General features: G+C 31.2%; 1 protein-coding gene across 2 annotated transcripts in view; it reads right to left on the minus strand.

Annotated features, from left to right (window-relative positions):
- LOC126777223 (transcription factor AP-2-epsilon) overlaps nt 1–11,175 on the minus strand; it is a 72,043-nt gene extending 60,868 nt beyond the window's left edge. For both annotated transcript variants that reach the window (XM_050500208.1, XM_050500207.1), the window contains exon 1: nt 10,977–11,175. In XM_050500208.1, the coding sequence (XP_050356165.1) occupies nt 10,977–11,006 (30 nt within the window). In that variant the 5' untranslated portion in view covers nt 11,007–11,175. The remainder of the gene's footprint in view (nt 1–10,976) is intronic.
- Nucleotides 11,176–21,732: the final 10,557 nt, after the last annotated feature.

The following is a 21,732-nucleotide window of genomic DNA, read 5'->3' on the forward strand; positions in this document are numbered from 1 at the left end:
CAGTGAAATTAGACACATGTTTCCTCACGATGTTTTCCTTCACCGTCAAGCACTAGATGAATTATAATCACAAATTAAGCACATGAAAATTCAGTGGTGCTTGCCCGGGTTTGAAACCATGATCATCGGTTAAGATTCACGTGCTCATATACAATTTTAAACTGACTTTCATCAATAACCGCTGATTTTTTTTTTTTTTATAGAATAGGAAGGTGGACGAGCATATGGATTACACGATTATATACAGTTTAAAATATTATATTTATCTTCCCTATCGTATATTGTTTACATGACTCAACTCTTGCAATGCGGCCACTGAAAATCGGATTTGGAATTTGAGAGCCTTTTATGTCGACCTTTGGGTTACCATTATAAGCTTAGTAGGCTATCCTGTTTGTGACGTCATAATATTGTGTAAATAACATTTAAGCTGCCTTTTATTATTTCATAAAATACTATTTATTTTGTTAGCAATTTCCAAATATAGAGTTTCTTTAATTAGATTCTATTCTAAATATAACAGCCCTACCACCGATGGTTAAAGAATGTCATTGTTTATTACTAGAGGACGATTGCTAACGCTGATATGGCCTAGTGGTTAGAACGCGTGAATCTTAACCGATGATCGTGGGTTCAAACCTATGCAAACACCACTGAATATTCATGTACATAATTTGTGTTTATAATTCATCTCGCGCTTGACGGTGAAGGAACACATCGTGAGGAAACCTGCATGTCTCTAATTTCATTGAAATAATGCCACATGTGTATTCTACCAACCCGAATTGGAGCAGCGTGGTGGAATAAGCTCCAAGCCTTCTACTCAAAAGGGAGAGGAAGCCTTAGCCCAGCAGTGGGACATCAACAGGCTGTTACTGACTACCACTGAAAAATATAGCTAATTAACTCTGATAAAATACATTCATTAAATATTTCGTAATCATTTAACTTTTACACAAAAGATCGTTGAACTATCAAATATACTACGAATGGAAAGAGACAAAACTATCCGTTCAAGAGAGATAGAGCGACTATTATCATAATTGATGGCTGTAAATCTAGAGGTGTCATGGTTTCCGGTATAGGAAAAATATGAAAGAGTTTTAAAACGTCAATTTTGATATATGAGTCTAAGCATTAATATAGATAATTATTTATTAAGATTTATCATAATGATCATATTGTATTTATAGAAGATTTTTAAAATAAAATAGCTGATAGCGCAATTTTGATTGCGACGTTAGGATATTTAACGTTTTAGTGTAACATTTCTGACTGAAATTGTGTAACAAAAAAAAAAAACTAAAGCCGCAGGTCAATTAGAACCTACTACTGTGGTTTACATGCATACATAAAAGAAAACGAAAAAACCTTACTCACCACAAAACATTTCTTTCAAAAAGACTAAAAAGTATTGACATTTTAATCTAAATAAGACTGCGTGTGCGCACGGAATACAAATTTAAAAAAACGACGTGTTCGAAATTTGAAACATTTAAATTGCACGTTACTGCTACCGTGCGCGCGGTTAAATCCGATTCTTTTTCCAAATTCCATTCGCGGGTTGTTATTATCTGCGCCGATTTGCTCAATCAGTGTTACCAGAACAAAAATTTTTAGTCTAATTCGTGAGAGTTTGAATTTTGTTTAGCGTGAGAAATGTTTTGGTAGATTTTTAGAGGAAATCATAAAGTATAGGCTGAATGGATATGGATTAGAGGTAATTTGCCTAATCTATGGTTTCAGTTTTCCTCGAATATCCTAGCCAGGAATATTAATCTCATAATTTTTGCAATTTAATATCGAATGGAAGGTAAGTTGCAGCATATTTATTTAATTAATACAAAAAATAAAAGATACAAAAAGAATCATAAAAGATATTTCAAAGAAACTGGTCCACACTTCTGGTGACCCAAGAGCTGGCGCTTATTTAGCCCTAAGGCGGAGTCTAGTGGTGCAGAGGCAACAGTGCCAACGTCTTGGGTACAATGCCACAGGACAATCTCTTAGACGGCGTGTTTCTGCTTTAAATTTGTAATGTGTATTTTGTTCTTTTTATTTTTATTTTGTATTTTATAAAAATGTCCGTATATATAATAAAATTTAATAATTAAATAAAAGTTGCAGCATTTTTCTATTTAAATATCGTAAAATGCATGACATGGAATTAATAAATAGTAAATTATTCTATTAAAATTATGTCGTTTAGATATATATGATAAAAGAGCGCTGTGGTAGCGCTCGTCGATGCCCTGCATCTATATTGTATATCTATATATAAATATGATTCACGATGTCTGTCTTTTAATTAATTGAAAAAGATCAACTTACCTATCAAGTTTCTTGCTGGTTTTTAAAGATAGATACTATCAGATGTAGCTTCACATATTTTATATATCTTATAAAATTGCTATTCAAGTGCTTAAAGATTTTAATTTAGTAGAGTATATTTTTATTCGTGTTTTTTGTGTGTTTTTGTTTTGTGTGTGTGTTTTTTGTTTTTTTTTTTCGTGTTCCCCTCCTCTTACAACCCGGGTTCCTTCAAACGAGGCGTGAAGAGGCATCTTGCGCCGGGCCGCATGGGCCGGCAAGGCGAAGGCGGCTAGTGCAGAACGTTTTTCCCGTCTGTACTGGCCGTCGTCGCGTTTGGACTCTACTTCCACTTACCATCAGGTGGAGTAGAGTCATTTGCCCTCCCGGCGATTAATTGCTTTAATAGGAATAGTGATTTAAATAGCTTATGATTGCAACGATAATGTATCTCTATTTTGGATGAACTTTTCATATGAGGACATTTTGGATTACGTGAAAAGAAAATTAATATGTAAAAAATAAATCTTTAATGGGACTAACTCAAAATACTAAAACGAACTAAAAAAAACTCATACGAAGTTTGGATTGGCGGCTAGTAAAATATAGAAATTCAAAGAGCTATGTTCTGCATCTTAAATCGACTGCGAAATATTTTATAATCACGATAGGACTATCTGTAATAACTCACCCCATAAAACGGTCGTGAAATATAAGAAAGTAATACGTGACATTGATCATAATAATTATAACATTTCATCAAAACATTAAAATAGTATATCACAATAAGTCGGTTGGCAACATTTCACGGGTGAGTAATGAAGTGAGTTCATACAGATAAGCATTCCTGATTTGATATGTATAATTTCAACAATTAACAAATTACGTTTATACTATTTGAAACCAGTTAATATCCACGACTTCGTCTGTTTATATATAATAATATTGATTATAATATATTGTGGTGACTCTCTGAGATCATATTAACACAAAATGTTCATACATAGCTTCAAATGATCATTTTACTTGTGTATATGTACAGTATGTATATGTACAGTAAATTTCGTGGTACGCCTAAAATAAGCTACGTTTCTTTTTATATACTCATGTAGTAATTATATTAAATAATATGAAAAAATATTTAAGTCCATATATTTAGATGTTAGCAGTTAATATTATTGCGGTCTTCAAGTTGTGTAACGAAATACCATTAAAGGTAAAGCGCGGAAAATAATTAAATTGAGATAATTTAAAACCCAACGGTTGCTCGAGCGACCCGCTGCGAGGTCGCACTTCGAAAAAGGAACGCGTCAACCGAGCTGTCAGTGAGAGACCGAGAATGAAAAATGTTGCCAGCCTAAAAAAACAACCATTCATTCATTCATGGGCACTCGCGTTTAGAAATTAGTTTATTTTAATTACTCGGTGAGCGTATTGTTATATTAATTATCGTGCAGTCGAACTGGACAATATATTTTATTGTCTTATATGATTTATTCGTCTAGTTAGTAAGTTATTCGAATTTTAATTTGGACGAGTTTTAATGGGTTACGGCTGAATGGAGTTCTAATTAGGAAAACAAGCGGACGGCTATGAGTAATGTCAGATATAAATTCCGGTTATGAGTTAGAAAAGCGATCTTCTATCGAAACACAACGGCTTTGTGTCCGTAATAAATTGCTTTTAGAAAAAGTTGAATATGAAAAATAGCCATAAGCTCTAACCATAAATACAAACATCGATAGCGTCGATTTAAAAAAAAACTCAGTAAAAAAAAGCGACGACCTGATTCGATTTTTTGTAAAACATAATACGAATTATTTCTAGGCTTTACATGTGTCGTATTTGCCCTACATAGGTTGATATCCCAGAAAAAAAACATTATAAATTTTTCAACGTCGGACTCCAAATCCAAAAAAAAAAATTTAAATTTCTTTCGTTATTCCAACATCGTAAACTATTCCTATATTATTAGCAGCCATAAACCCTTTTAAGGATATGTACCTATCAATTCATACGATACTTCATTAAGGATCAATGTCTGTAAATCAAAGGGCAAAACGACGATAAACTCATTTGGCCTTTGCCGCTTCTTCATTCGAAATATGATTTAAAATTAAAAAAAAGCTGTTTATTCTTTTATTTTGTAACAATTATAGAAAATATGATGGTTTGAATTGAACTACATTATATAATAAATAACTGTAGGCGGGTATGCATTAATTCAAATCCATTTGCAATTTATGTTTTATTTTTGTATTTATATAAAATATATTTTAAATGATTATTATGTATAATCTTTATTTATTATATTCACTCATGTCCGCGTATAGTTTTTTTGCTTGCTACCTTTTTCATCTGTGTATTATTTTAAAGCAAGTTTTAATTATACTTAATTTTAATATGATTAATTTATTAAAAAAGTTTATTTGAAATAAAAAAACCGTAGATGTTTTATTTCAAGCGTACCTGTAAGCAATTATAGTAGCAAAGATCAAACGGACGCTAAAAAAACAAGTTTAAAAAAGGCATTCTCATTCAAAAATCGAATTCTGAAATAAGCAATTAAGCGCCTTGTTTGAATAATTACGAATCGATTTGTGGGCGGTGCGTTCGTGACATGTCGCATTTATTTTTGACAAAATCTATTACCAAAATGAAATTTATTGTAACAAACTATATAAAGACAATATAACATTTAATATAATATTCCAGTATAATATTTTCTAAATATAATTTAAGATTGGATAATATTTTGATTAACTCTGGCTTTGACGTCAAAACAATTTCAATAAATGCTTTTTTATGAAAAGAATAGACATAAGCGAAATTAATTTGTACTTCGCATTTATTAAATTGTGGTCGCGTTCAGTTCGGATAACTTGCCAACAACGCTCCCGTTCCAAATTCAAAATTCGAAATTAATGGCCGATTTGACAGGAGCGTTATTGTGCGGCTAATTTTTTTTTTTTTTAATCTTATCAACGCGATGACAGCGGCTTAATGGGATCGCACCGGTTGTTTTAAAGAAATCCTTTTCATTTCATTTGAGATTATGGTAATTTTTTTTTTTAATTTCCTTTGAGACGAAGTCGCAATGGCCGACAGGTATCCTATTATTTTCACAACATTGTAAAATCGTGGATGAGGCGTTGAAGTTTGATTCATTAAATTGCAACTAAAATTATTTTATAATTATATATCATATATAATTATTTATGTTGCATGTGTAGAGTTTCTTGCTTTATTTTACCTATACGAATAATAGAATAATAGGATTTATGTCACAATACTTTAGTCAGAGAAAAGAAAACTATGTACTTAGTAATCGAAAATAAAGGTAAGCTAAGCTAATCTGGTGATACGATATTTTGATGTATGTGTGTATGTTTATCCTCTAGATACTACTACATGTGTTCGACCTGTGATGAAATTCGAACATAATCATTATTAAAAATTTGACGTGAATATTTGAATTTGACAAATTTCGATCATTTCTTTTTCTATAAATTTTATTAATTAAATTGCTAAGAAACAGTTTGTTAAGTTTGCTCTTACAGAATAGCCGCATAGGTTTTTTTTTTTATAGAATAGAAAGGTGGACGAGCATATGGGCCACCTGATGGTAAAGTGGTCACCAAACGCCCTTAGACATTGGCATTGTAAGAAATGTCAACCATCGCTTATAGCCAATGCGCCACCAACCTTGGGAACTAAGATTTTATGTCCCTTGTGCCTGTAATTACACTGGCTCACTCACCCTTCAAACCGTAACACAACAATATCAAGTATTGCTGTTTTGCGGTAGAATATCTGATGAGTGGGTGGTACCTACCCAGACGAGCTTGCACAAAGCCCTACCACCAGTAACAAAGATAATATATAATATAAGGTACCTTATACCTACTTTGACAAGCAGTGTTATCATTTTTTAAATTTAATGAAGCTTAGGGCGTAATTCTCTCTGGATATTTTTATCATCTTAAGTCAAATAAGATAATAATCCTAAATAACATTTCCTAAAGTTATCGAATTTGCATTTGTCACCCTCGAATCGTCAATTGAACTTTTAGTAATAGCCTTATTTATTCTACTACTGGGAACATCCTTTCTTGTAAAGAAATGTTGGGTGCTGCTTGACCACGTTGTTCCAATTTGATTAAATTATTTATCAAATCGGTATGTATGTAGAAGGACAAATTATATTCATACGGAGATGGACTGGAGAACTTTTATCGAAATGTATTTTTGTTTTTATAATAGGTAGGCAGAATGGTAAGTAGTCACTATCGCCCATAGACATTGGCTCTGTAAGAAATATTTATTATTCATTACATCGCCAATGCGTCACCACTCACAATCTCTGGTAAAAGAAGTTTCATGTTCCTGTCATAACACTGGCTCACTATCCTTCGGCTCGGAACACAAAAACACTAAATATGGCTATTTAACGGAAGAATTAGTCATGAGTAGGTGGTATGTACCCCAGACGGGCTCGCACAGAGCCCTACCACATAATAAAAATCTCAAGCAATTATTCGCCTTCAGCTATGAAGCAACGATGAAAAATATATACGTTACGTACGTTACGAATTAATATTAAATTATTATTCATTAAATTATAAGTTCGTGCCGCGATCGCGTATTATGTTGATTAAATTAAATTGCCTCAATTAACGCTATTAAACATAATTATAATTATATGAACGCAATTATCGATTAAATTGATTATAATTTGTAATTTTACAGGTGTTTTTTTTCTATAGGTATTCGCGTGACATCGACTTTATCCAGCTCGCGGAATACCAAGAAAATACATGAAGAATTCAATAGTTTAAACAAAGAGGTATTGTTGAACATTAAAACGACATATATTGTATAAGTATAAAAGTATCCTACGTTCCATTCCACGTTGAGCGCGAGTAAAGGACATTCATACAAACAAATATACTTACACTTTTTTAAATATATTAGCTAAGAAAAGATGTAAATCTAATTTAAATATTTGTTTGTACATATATGATGACTTATTACTGGAGTTGTTATGTGCTTACAAAACGAACTTCAAACTTTTCAAACAACAATTCAAATCAAGTATGATAGCTTATTAAAGGTGCAATATAATTTTATAGAAGTAATGTGAATATAATTGAATGTTTCGCAGTAGTTATTTACTCTTCAAAAAGTATTTGGTTTAAAGTAGTCAACGTCATCAGCTCGAATAAATGAATTCGTTGCTTCATTAGTATATTGGTACAAAAAAAATAAAGCAGGCAACATCATATCATCGATTCCGTAAAATCTAATAAAAAAAAAAATGGAGACTTAGTGTTCAATTGTTTTGACAAATCTCCGTTTCTTTTTACTACTATTAATAATCTCATCATAACAGAAATAGAAACGTTACTCAAGAGTATCAAAGCATTGTTATCAAAAACAGGAACAAATATATTTTAATACATCAATTACCTTTCTTAATACCAAGTTTTTATACTCTATATATAAAATTAACGATAAAACGTCATTGCATAATAATGGTCTCACAACAAATTTCGGTTGTGGAGACCAATTTCAAATACCAGCTCTCTGCCCACAAGGTATCATAATGCACAAGTGTGTGCGCGAACAGGTGCACTTTGTAGCCTCACCCACATCGGAGAGACGGAATCTCAACACAACCGGAGATATATAGCGCAGGATATACGGCTTTACGTGCATTCCGAGGCACGCGAGTGTCATACAACTATATTTTCACAACTAAATCAAAACTAAATATTTTTTTTTCGGATGTCAACATAGAACCTCATGATACAGCCTTATAATTGAGCCATTAAAGGTTATTCGGTACATGGCATGGCATGGCATTATTTTGTTTATGAGATGAAAAACTCTATGTGCCTATAAATTTGGATACAGAAACCTTCGTTACTAGAAAATTTATCAGGATAAAAATGTAGTAATTCCAAGTAATAATTGAACACCGAAGTTTTTAAGAATGAATGATTATTAATATTCGAATTAATAGTATGTTGTTATCAAATAATTAATTATCGTATAATTTATATAGTCTCAATAATTAATCAAACTATCGCAGATAGGTGTCCATTAGTTTTTTTTTAAAATATCAACCAGGGCCGATATTGCGGACTATTAAAATTAAAACTTTATTTTTTAAAGGCGCATGTTTAACTTAAGTCCGTTTTATTTTTACTCTGCAATCATTTTAGATTATATCCGGTGTCAACGGGTTTGTACTTTTTTATTTATAATGGTTTCCAATAAATAGTCAACTGTCGGTAGCTCAACGTCCAAGAGGACACAAGAGGTTGTATAGGTATTATTTACGACAATGTTGTCAAATTATTCACTCATTACCAATAATTATCTGCAATCATTGTTAACAATCTAATAATAAGATACGTACCAACTTAAAAAAAAACTGTAAAATTTAAAAAGAGGTTTAATAAGCAAAAAAAGTCAGGTTGTATTTATAGTCTGTGTTGTTATTAGTAGATTTTTGTTACCGTAACGTTGACAAAAAAAACTAACTTTTTGAAATGACTAAACATAACATTATTTGGTTAATATTGTATGTTTATAAGTTATATTGTCATAAAATATGAATAACGAAAAAAAAACCATTTAAATGAAAACAAAAGGATCTTCGCAATCACTATTTTGTTGACAACTCTAATTAAGACAAACTTGCATTTAATTATAAGTCCCTATGTAGCTATTTGTAAATAAGCAATAATTAGTTTACCTATGTATGTTAAATACATTTTACTAGCGCATAAAAATATTTCCGACGGCTGAAACACTCTTAATAGAAGATAACTATTTAATAATGAAATCAGCATAATAAATATGGCAAACATTGTTGACTTGATTCTGATTATGTAAGACTAAAAACTAGTAAAAGCAAGTAATAAACTTAGTGTTTCATTCCAACATAAATAATATACGATACAAGCACCAAAAGAAAATTGGAAGAATTGTGTTCAGAAATTTAAAAAACGAAAAGAATTTAAATAAATTTCGACCTCACGCTGCATACGTAATTAATGTTATTTATTTAAAATTAATAAAAAAGAACTTCCCGGTTATTGTAGTTTCCATTCAACGATGCTTATAAGAATCGCCTTTATTAGAACATATTATTATCCTGTGTTTTGCATTGCCTTTGAGTATTGTTTTTTTTTTTAATTTATGTTTTACTTAAGACACATTACAAATTCCCTTTTCTGTATTAAGTATATATTTTTTGAAGAAGGTATTTCTTTCTTATTTTAAGTTGTAATTTATATTGGTGGTTAACTGGGTTGGATTCTTAGAAGTATGTTACTACTTACCACTTAATTAGTCCGTCACCATCAACATGGTGCTGTTCAATTGTTAATGGCGACTGGTGAGAGAGCCAGTTTATTCATAGGCACGGAGGATGTAACATCGAGATATTTGACAAAGCATTTGTAACAATGCATTATAGCATTTGTAAAAAAAATCGCGTCTACAATACACATTGTGCCTACGTTCCTAATTGAATAACAAACTTCGAAAAATGCAAAAACAAACTTTCGCATTAACGAGTAGGTAATATATCTATTACTTACCTAGTAAGATACGGCCAACAATATCTAAAGGGGTTGTATAATATGATATAATCCATCTTTGTTTTGTACGCATTCACGGGGCACAGATTATTGCCGTGTATCCATGTTAGTATATTTATGCTCAGACTGAAGAAAAAAGGCTAATCCTATTATATGTGTCACAGATTCACATTATTTATCATTGTTGTATTATATTTGATTTCTTTTGGAATTATAGAACCGAATGCCGTCGGTGCCGTTAACAATCACAAGTATTTAATTTTAGCCAATCATAAATCAAACAGTCGTCTGTTGGACGCAGGCGGTAAAAGTAGCCAATCACGGTTCATTGTTAGACTTATAAGATACAAGACAAAGGTCAATTTTATTATGCCAAGATCGTGAGCCTTCGCAAACTTCACTCTTAAAAAATGATTCATTGATAACAATAATAATAGTAAATGTGAAATAGTAAAATTATAAATAATAATAGTATCTGACTAAGAAATATAGTCGAGATAATAGACATTGAAAAATATGCTATAAATAATAAACATTAATTGTTTTATTTTTATTCTTCTTAAGTTTGTCTCAACTCTCAAGTGTAATTTGTTGTGGCGGTAATTATAAAGTTGGAACTCAAGTCGGTCCCGAAGGATCGTAATTATATACTCTGTGGCACTTTTAAAACATGGTGATATTTAGCTTGTTTTTTTTTTATTTGATCTTTGATATAGAAAGATGTACGAACGTTCAATTAAAAAATATATAACATAATAAAAAAAATCCGTCCTATAAGGTACTTATGTATTGAATTCAACTTAAATAAATAATAAGATATTAAATTTAAGCACTTTCTTATAACATATTTAATTTATTATATAAAATATTTTTACACGTAATTAAAATATCAGAAAATTTAAGAAATAGCTGAATCGAAACGATTTCGAATGTCGTTTTATTAAAAAGATTTTAAAAAAACTATCAAAGATTTAAAACGGCGAGTTATACATAAATAGCACCGTTGGTGGTGCAATGTTTCACAATATATATGTATTAAGTTGACACTCATACCTCACGATGGCACTGCATATAAAGGTTCATACCGTATCTATAAGGCAAACATATCACAGTACAGAGTCTATCACATGTAAGTTCCGCTTCGAGTCCATGGCACACTGCTCATCGCTATCGATTCGGCAACGCCCGGGGCAACGCGTAGATCACAGAATCACGCGTACGAAATGTAATAATAATCGACCATCCCGCGGGCTTATCGGTAAACGACTGCAGGCGAAAAGGTTTTAGCTGGGGGCGAAACGCCGTGCGTAGCTCGAGGCTCCGCCCCGGGCCTACGTCATTGGCCCGAGTGCGGCGCACCGCGGTCACGTCGCCTCCCCATTGGCTACTAGGCCCCTGTCGCGTGGGGGCTCCGTGGCGGACAATATTTTGACGTTTTTTTTACCGCGGTGGCATTTCTCATCGAAGCGATTAATTCTAATTCGCCATGGCTATTGTAGGGTTAAGTGAGCAGCGTGATGTGCTGTATTTGTCGAGTGAGTTTTTACTTGTGTCAGATTTTGTATTGACGGTTTCGTTAAATGTTTGCGTAGGTTTGTATAAATGTTTTAATACTCGTAACGTGCTGTGAAACACCTGTTTACATTTCAAGGTACTATCGATTGTTGTTGCTGAAGCTGTTCTTTGATATGAGACACAATAGTTTGGTACAATATTAACAATAAAGGAGTGCACTTTAAGGAAATATGTTTAACGTTTTTTAATCCAATTTTGCTGTGTTAACAATGAAATTTTATGGGAACAGCAGGATGCTATTTTTTTTATTAGTAAAATATTGTCAAAAGTCTAAATATGTACTTGCTGTAGGTCTGGCTGATATGTAATTTTGAAATACTGGTTATCAAATAATACGTGATAATAATAATAATTGTTCGCTGTCTTATAATTTGTTTCACAAAAATCTTGTGTATCGTTCAAATACGAACAGTTTTGGGTTTCGATTACTTCTTGGAGTTTATTATAAATGACTTAGTTTATTTTATACAAGCAATCCGGATAAGAATTAAGAAATCATTAAGATTGTGTTATTCCAATTAAGTATCTTATAATGAACCTGTCGTAAAATATCCATATTATTATAAATGTCTTAAAATTGTATCTAACAACTTTGATAGGCATCATATACACACTGGGTACCTACAGGAATTGATGGAATGAATTACCTATTCAAGTTTTTGGATGGCGAAATCTGAAACTAGAAGGAATAACGAAGAATGGCAGGATAAAATCAGCATGTGCAAACATTGCATTTACATATTCCTGCGATTGTTAATAGCTCTGCTGTATGTTATATTATACTCTACAAACAATAATTGATTAATATATTTTTATTTATAATACACTGTTCTAAAACTACTTAGGTATATCCATTTTAATTTTACATCCAAATTTCCGATAACTTCGCCGACATTCAAAATCGATACGTTTTTTTGATGAATTCTTTATGAATACCATAGACTACTCAAGATCTGCACCAATAATATATATATGTCAATTATCAATGTCATAGTTATGCATTTATTGTTTGTCCTCTTTTAATTGGAATTATACGTTTTGTATAATAATTGTAAACTACTGTCTACTTATACCTATCGACTGTACTACAGGCGGAGGCGGATGTAAGGTACGGATAATATTTACAGCGCCAATGTCTTTCGGCGGTGACCACTCAACGATTAAGTGGCCAATCTGCTCGTCCGCCTAATTATATTATAAAAAAAAATTATAAGGAAATAGCTGCCATATTTAGAAAATTTCTATGTCCTAAATAGGTACAGTTTTGGGGTAAATTCTAAAAAAAGCGACCAAAGCCTCTACGATATTAGTTTGATAAGATAATCATTGTCGTGGCTATTTCATATAAGAAATAATTTATTTTGTTTTATGTAATGTATTTTAAGGGTTTCTTGAAATCATCTATATATTATATCTACTTATTTTTAGAACAGTTTTACTTTCAATTTAGCCTGTATTTTAAACGGCCTTTGTCACAAGCTTCCACACAATAAAAAAGTACGATTAACAGCTGTGTGCTGTCAAACCCTGAAACCATTGTGCGGTTGAAATTAAGTACAAGAACATTGAAAAACTCAACTTTCCCGATATAATTTCACATAATTAATTTCGTGTGGATGTTTTAATAACCAGCCTGAGGTGTTTGACATTTGGTGTGCGGGATACAAACATTTGGGTGTTTTAAGATTGTATTTTTTGTTGCGTTGCTTAATATAAAAAAAAGCTAGAAGCAAGTGTGAATAACCAATTGTTTAGGCTGTTTTATGTATGTTGATATCATTAAATAATAATTATGTGTTTTTATATGTGTTTTCAAATAATAATTAGTAGAAATTTAAGTAAGTAGTTTTAGTCGAGTCGGTTTTTTTAGATTTATAATTAAGATGATTGTCAATACTTAAAATTATGTATTTTAATGATAATGTGTGATAAATCAATTGATACCTAAATGTGTAGTAAACCTACCTATAAGAGCGACAGCTTAACAAACCCTAGAGATAGATGAACAAAATTTTAATAAAATAATACCAAAGTATTGCATACCTATTTTGTGAAATCATAAAAAAGATATAGTTCAAAATCATCATCAGAGTAGGTATGTTATCCTACCTACCTATTATATTATAAATTAATACATTATACCTACTTACCTATACTTAGATTTTTTTTTTTTTTTTCATCCTTTTGCCGTCCACTGCTGGACGAAAGCCTCCCCCATAGAACGCCAACCATCCCGATCTTATTTTTTCTATTAATTTCCCGATTTTTTTTATTAATTTCGAAATAATTGGGTATGTAGGTAGTTATATATATATATATATCTATAGCAAAAGAGTTTGTATTGATATGAATGGTATTTGAGCTTTGTTCGAATTTCGAACAGTGCTAGTGACATTAGTTTCAGTCTAGACTCCAATGTGGAAGCTGACAGTTTTAACGCTCCCCTACGAAAATACGTGTTAGCTCCTGAAGTCTTTCTGGTCGTTTTGGATCTGTCGACTCATCGGACGGTGAAGATACCCACATGTGACTCCCTTATGATTAGCAGCCGTACCGCAAACAAATGAGGACGTCAGCGTCATATTGTTACTTTGCTTAATTAAAACTGTATATTGATATGAAATAAAAACTTTGACTCTATTATTTTATTTTTCTTTAATACCTGTCGAGTCTGGCTATTTTTTTTTTGAAACAATTTTTTTGTAGGTTATTAAAAATCATCAATCGTAACAGATAATTTAATATTTTGATACGGAACCCTAAAATAGTATTTCGTCAAAAGATAGATAATAACGGCACAAAACGACAATCGGCAGTTCCAGAATGATTCACCACGGTGACCCGCCGCTTATTAAAAACATGTTAAAACAACGTCAGCCATTTGATAAATTCACGCTTTTTTGTCAGTCTTATTTTAATCGATTTGTCGTGGAACCGTTATTTCGAAATTCGAAATGGAACCAACGGATTTATTTTAAATGATATTTAAAATTGGAATTGGATTTGCGATTTGCGTTTTTTACTTTTTTTTAAAGGTAATAGAAGGAAGAATCCCTTTTAAATAACATAAGGTATAGTATTATATAAAATATATTATAATAATTATGCCTTTTTTATAGAATTATATATCCTATCGATAACATTTGTTTACTCTTAACTTGAAACTTTGGAAATGGGAATCTGCTTAAATCTTAAACAGACAAAGCATAAAATTAATTTTTAAAGGATAATTTATAACCGTGTAAAATATATATACCTAGGTAAGCAGGTATTTAATTTTCTTATATATATTATTTTGTTTTATATTAGTTTGATGTTAATATAATTTAAATTATACAGATTATATCATTTTAAAATAGTACATAGACAAGAAGTACCTTCTTAATTTAAGACAATCCAATCGCCATTGAATCAACTAGTATACTTATTATCCTAATAAAATACTATGAGGAAATTCCAACATACCACAAGTTGACAAATCGATCTTTAATATGCAAATGATGAGGTATGAATATTCAAAATTATATGTTAAGAACTGATTACTGACTCTCGTGGATCGGGCACATTAAAGAGTTATGTAATATTTTTTTTAAACTAAATGTGGCAAAGGTATTACAATAAACAACATCTTGCTTTTATTTCATACTTGTTTTGTTTAAAATTATTGTAAAAATAGTAATGTTATAAAACAGTAACAGCAAATGTCCTAACAATTGATTACTAAAAATAGTAGAAAGAATATATAGAAAAAATACTGATTACATTTAATCCATTCTGTAAACACTTAACTGTAATATTGACAGTGAATAACATAAGCCAAATCGATTTTAAGATATATAACATCTAGAATTGTTATTGGACACATTATAAACATATCTTCAAAGTTGGTAACCCACGTGTAAAGTCATCGTGCCGTAATAATAAACTTAAAGAAAATTATATGGTAACATTAGACTCGCGTGCTGTTTGAAATACCTCAATAATTTTGATAGACGGACAAATGCTTCGAATATTTTCAAAATTACTAGTCAGCGTTGAGGTAATTTAATATCCCTTGTACATTACTGTGGAATCTATAATAAAAAAAAAACTAAGATAATGACGTCATACGGTAATTACCTTAATTATTAATGGTATCATACAAAGTAAGTTATTATAATTGAAAATTTCTTGTAATTAATATTAATTATATTGTAACCTTCTATTAAAATGTTTTCTTCAAGACATTTACTGTCTTTGCCGCACGTCTCTAGAAACGTCTGTTTACTAGCTAGCAGCCTCGAATGCGTATGTTACAATTCACTTACTACTAGTTTACTGGTGGTATTGTTGTGTTCCGGTTTCAAGGGTGAGTGAGCCAGTGTAATTACAGGCACAACGGACATAAAATCTTAGTTCCCAAGGTTGGTGGCGCATTGGCTATGTAAGCGATGGTTTATATTTTTATTTAGCTGTGTAATTTATATATTAAGGGTAAATCTTATTTTTTTATAGAATAGGAAGGCGGTCGAGCATATGGGCCACCTGATGGTAAGTGGTCACCAACGCCCATAGACATTGGCATTGTAAGAAATGTTAACCATCGCTTACATCGCCAATGCGCCACCAATCTTGGGAACTAAGATGTTATGTCCCTCGTGCCTGCAATTACATTATCTTGTATTGTGTGTTTTTTTAAATAAAATAAATAATAAATCTCTTGTAGATACCTACCTAATATAAACACAAGAAAACTTGCTTTTCATTTTAATCTCACGCGTGAGAACGAGATGGTTATATATATTATCATATACACACTTAGGTATATGCCACTCTCTTATCCACACTAAAAGGTATCAGGCAAATCATCTTATTTTATATTACCTCATCAAACTCTTATTAGGACACTTATTTAAAAATCAAATAACTCTGAATAAAAGAAAGACGTTGATTTATTATTAATTTTAAACAATCATACAGGCAGGCAGTAACAGTTAGAGCTTTGACGTTATTATAATTAAAAAAAAACCCTGTGGATGTGAATGGATGCGTCATGAATTTATAAGTCAAATTGTTTTATAAGTCAAAACTCCCAAACTTGAATTAAAAATTAATAAAAAAATTATCATTAAAAAGTTTCTATATTTTTTGACAACAACGGATGAGTATAATCTGACATTTGATTTTCATGAAAATCGCCTTTTTAAAGATTTTGTTTATGTACGTATTTTTATCCGAGCACTCTTCAAATCAATCACAATTAACTTTCAAGATAAACGTTCGAAATTATAGCTATTTATTATAAAAAGTAACAACACGAAAAGAAATTATAATAATTCGGTTGAAGGATCACATGGCTAATCCGATAATCGTCGAATCTTGGGGCCATTTTTGTGTGTTTTTATTTCGATTTTGTTGATTTGAAACACGAGAAATAAGATTTATTGTTTGTAAGACTGCTTGGGATGTTTCTATTATTATATATGCGAACGACTTAAATATCAAACTTACTGTGAATGAATATTAGTTATAGTTTCATGTTCTTAGCAAAATAACTATACGTATATATCCAATAAGATGTATACTATATTTCAGTTAATAATTAATTTCGCGATCGTCGTTGAGGAAACATAATAGAATCGTGAGGAAACCTGCACGTGTTCAATGAAAATCTGCCACAATGTTCATCCAATAATCCACATTGGAACGTGATGGAATAACCCTACACCTCAAAAGGAGAGAAAGCCTCTACTATTTTTAAAAATATATCTATTTAGCAATACTACAAGTCTAATAAAAGACTACAATTGTAAAAGGATCGAACCTGCGACTTTTACTTCGCTAGCATTACAGCATTGCGTTATTGATACTTGAAATTTTTAATTCCGTAAAATGAAAAGGTTTTTTTATTGTATATAGAGCATTGCGTGAGTATAAATGTATGTAGTAGTAAGCGTCAGAGGCCGTATTATAGTCGGCAATTTGTTTATTTCTATAGGTGCCGTAACCGTAACGTAACAGCCTGTGAATGTCCCACTGCTGGGCTAAGGGCCTCCTCTCCCTTTTTGAGGAGAAGGTTTGGAGCTCATTCCAACACGCTACTCCAGTGCGGGTTGGTGGAACACACATGTGGCAGAATTTCAGTGAAATTATACACATGCAGGTTTCCTCGCGATGTTTTCCTTCACCGTAAAGCACGAGATGAATTATAATCACAAATTGCGCACATGAAAATTCAGTGGTGCTTGCCTGGGTTTGAAACCACGATCATCGGTTAAGATTTACGCGTTCTTACCACTAAGCCATCTCGACTATGACTTCTATATGTACACGAACAGAATACAACCAGAATATACAATAAAATTATTGATTTAAACAGTTTTCAGCTAGATTACATTCCGAAATGTATGTGCACGGCTTGCTCATTACAATAATAATAATACAAGTCAGGTGCTTTTTATATAATAATCAAAAAATATTAAATTACAATGAATAAATAAATTAAAATCTCGTAATAATATATAAATAACAATTAATAACAACAAATAATAATAATTAAGTAGAAGACAATTTTGTTTATCTGTCTATTTTCACATAGATAGATAAGTACCTAAATTATCCTAAAATTTCCTAAAAATTATAATTGTGATGTTACAATATTTCCTCTAATATATATTAGCGCAATAACAAGGATGCAGATTCCCTTATAAAGGATATTTTGCTTATAAAGGAATTTTACAATTTTGTGAGTAACTTTTGTTAAAGAGCCCTTTAGTAGTTCTGATTTATATTTAAGGATAACCAGTCGATTGCCTCGTCTGTCTATTGATTGACTAGCTGTTCTAGTAGCTAGATATAAAATCGCAGATCCCGAGATCCAAACTCCAGGCTGGGTCGATAGAAAGTCATTGGATTTTTCAGTCGAAAAATTCTCAGTAGCAGCCCGAAGTCTTGATGTTGTAAGTACATTCCCGTATCTCGGAAAACATGTAAAGTTGGTCCTGCGGCTGATCTCTTTCCGGTCGTTTCTGATTGCCCCATCAGATTATGAATATGAGCGAGTAGAGAATGCACATGTTGCCCACAAATGTGTGCACTGTAATATGTCCTGCGTTTGGCTGATCTCTCTTAAGATCGCCGTGGCCGAAATCGGTCAGGAGGGTATCATATGAAATTCCATAGAATAGAATAGAACCACCCAATTTCAACGGGTGGGTCGTGAGAGCCAAAGAAGGGTCGATCTTAAGGATTTGCTAAGCGCCTCAATTATTATGGCGCTTTATAATATTAAATAAATAGCGCGTTGTCGTCTTTCCCACTAGTTAAGAGGCGGGATTTAAATACACAATCAAAGATGTTATGCTTTAGAAGAAATCGTCTAGAAATAAACATTTCTCTAGCTCTCTATTTAATTTTAAAGTGTTATTGTATCAATGGGACATATAAAAATTATCTTAAATTACGTTTTTAGGTTTATTTAAACTAATTTCATCCAACTATTATCTGTACGGCCGGGTCAGATCGTTTACAACAATTTAAGCGGAGTGCACATCACCCGCCGGACAATTTGGACCGATCCCTAAGACAATATAATTTGACTGATTGATTGCCGCGACGGATACACGCGAAGCGTTCGAAAATCGAAATCGAGAGGGAATTTTTGAATTTTATTATTTTTTTACATTTAGAACGAGGTTTACCTATTTGTCTCATTTTGACGTATTCATTTTTTAAATATGTGTAAATTAAAATATAGAAAATGATGGAATTTTTGGATTTACGGGCATTTTGATATTTTGTTTTATTTGTGATACTTGTTTTGTAAGTACTTAGATAACTTTGAATCGTAAGGCACTTTTGAATCGTAAGAGATTACCTACTGTTTTTGTTTTGAAAAACTACCATAATTAACAGCGATTTCTTATTTCATGAAATAAGTATATGTTTTTTTTTTAAATTAAAAATATAGAATGTATCTTATACGTATTATTGTACATATCTTTTTATTTTAATTTTGTATTTTATAAAAATGTCTGTATATACCTACTAAATAATATATATATGTGTAAAAATCTTATACGTAGTGCATTGTTAAAGTGACAATTGAAATTCATAAAAATATATTTCACATAATATTTGCTCAAACCGCTATAAAGTATCAAAAACTTGTACAAAATTACGACGGATTGTTGCTAAAAAACTGTAATTTATTACAATACATTAAGGCGCATCAAAACGATTCACTTTAATAGAGCTTGATTGTTACAATCAACATGATGTGATTTATTCGTATGAACCGAAAATGATCCGACAATAATAAACATACTCAATTTTAATTTAAGACGAAAAAAAAAACAAAATACTATCACGAAAGATCTTCTTTATATTTTTTTTATAGTTAGTCATATAAAAACCTTTTTTTTAAATTTTAAAAAATATGATTTTATGTTATATTTTATATACAAAAAAAAATCTATTTCGGAAAATAAAAAAAAAACTGTTTATAAATTCATATACAAGTACAAGTTTTATTTAATATCCTTCTTATTATGTCAATTAAGTCTAAGTAATGCAAGTAAAGAGAGCTTATGTCCGAACGTATAGAGGCGACATAATATTAAATTGTTTTTAAACAAAACTTCTATACTCTAAGATTTAGCACAACCATACTTTAATGTATCTCAATTAACGATTTGGTAATAATATAAACAAAATATATTTATCTAGTTAATTACTAAGAAAAACTGTTCGAAATACTAAAATCTTTTAATAGACCACACAGATAATTTAAAACACATTAAAGATAAACCATATTGTACATTCGATGTTTGAATTATGCATCGATTATATGCAAATCGTTTCTGAATAATCGGGAACAGGTGCATCGATGTTTCCGATAAAGAAAAATGGTGGACGTCCGAGAATTGTTAAGAATCTAAATTAATGTTAATTTTAAAGTTTGTTCGGTGATTTTAATATTAAATCTCCTTTTATTAGCGTGTCTTCCTGCATTGTTATAACTAAAAAGAATTAAATAATCCTTATAAACTTCTATATAAGAATATCTAAATTCGACTGATTATAAATGAAACTATTTAAAATAAAAAATAAAAATACAATTTTTTAACGCATAACACAGATTACAGTAACATCACAGAGCCGTTCATATCCGTTTTGAATTTTGAATTGAGAACGGAATGTGATTTAAGACATCGATCCGCCAATTCGCGCCCTCGTGCTCGCATGACGTGTAATGACAGCTCTTGTAAGGGCGAGGACTCACGTTCGTTTCAATTGCGGTGATGGATTATAAACTATTATTACGCTATCAAATTGCAGTCGAATTTGAATGCAACGATTGAATGAAACATTTCTATGCAATGTCGTTTCACTTTATAATGTGTATCGTGTGTGCATGTACGCGTTTGAATGTTTGTTTAAAGTTGCCAAAAGTAAAACAGCGATATAGTTTACAAAAATTGGAGTACAAACGTGTTGCTATTTGAATTTATAAATACGTTCGTAAAGCAATATTAAAACTCGAATATAACATGTTTAATTATATCGTGAACATTAATGTAGGTTAATGAGCACATTACCTAAAAAGCAGAACTTGTTTTCATCATTTCATCCTAACTAATATTATAAATGCCAAAGTAGGTATGTTTGTTTGTTACGCTTTTATGCCTAAACTACTTATCGTCAATCGTCATGAATTTTTCCATTTACGTTATCAGAAAAGGACAAAGTATCTAAACCTGCCTCCACTCTAAAGCCGCGGGCGGAAATTAATTTTTCATAACTAAGTATATGAGATTAGGGTTTTTTTGTGGAATCAGATGTAATTACATGCAGAACCATATTAAGCGAATATATAATCAATGTAATAAACTTAATTGTTTGTTCGTTTGCTTTCGATCAGTAAAATACAACAAGTTTCATTTTTAATTCTTATAATACTGAATTATAAAAGCCACTATTGGAAAGGTTTTTGCAAAAAAAAAAAATTCAAAACGAATACTTAATAATTCTTAAATATTAATTAGTAAATAAAAAAGTATTCAAACATAATTTTCTCCTTAATTGCATAATTAATGGCAATTTATAGGCAAATGGGCTTGTCTTAATAATCATTTATGTTGCAAGCAAAGTCGTTATGTTATAGGCGATGTAAGATTATAAGTATGTAATCATAGTAGGTTGGCACATAGACGTGTACACCCACTCCAATTAATCACTGGTATATTATATACTG

This window comes from Nymphalis io, chromosome 22 (assembly GCF_905147045.1).
Source record: "Nymphalis io chromosome 22, ilAglIoxx1.1, whole genome shotgun sequence".
Taxonomy (NCBI): domain Eukaryota; kingdom Metazoa; phylum Arthropoda; class Insecta; order Lepidoptera; family Nymphalidae; genus Nymphalis; species Nymphalis io.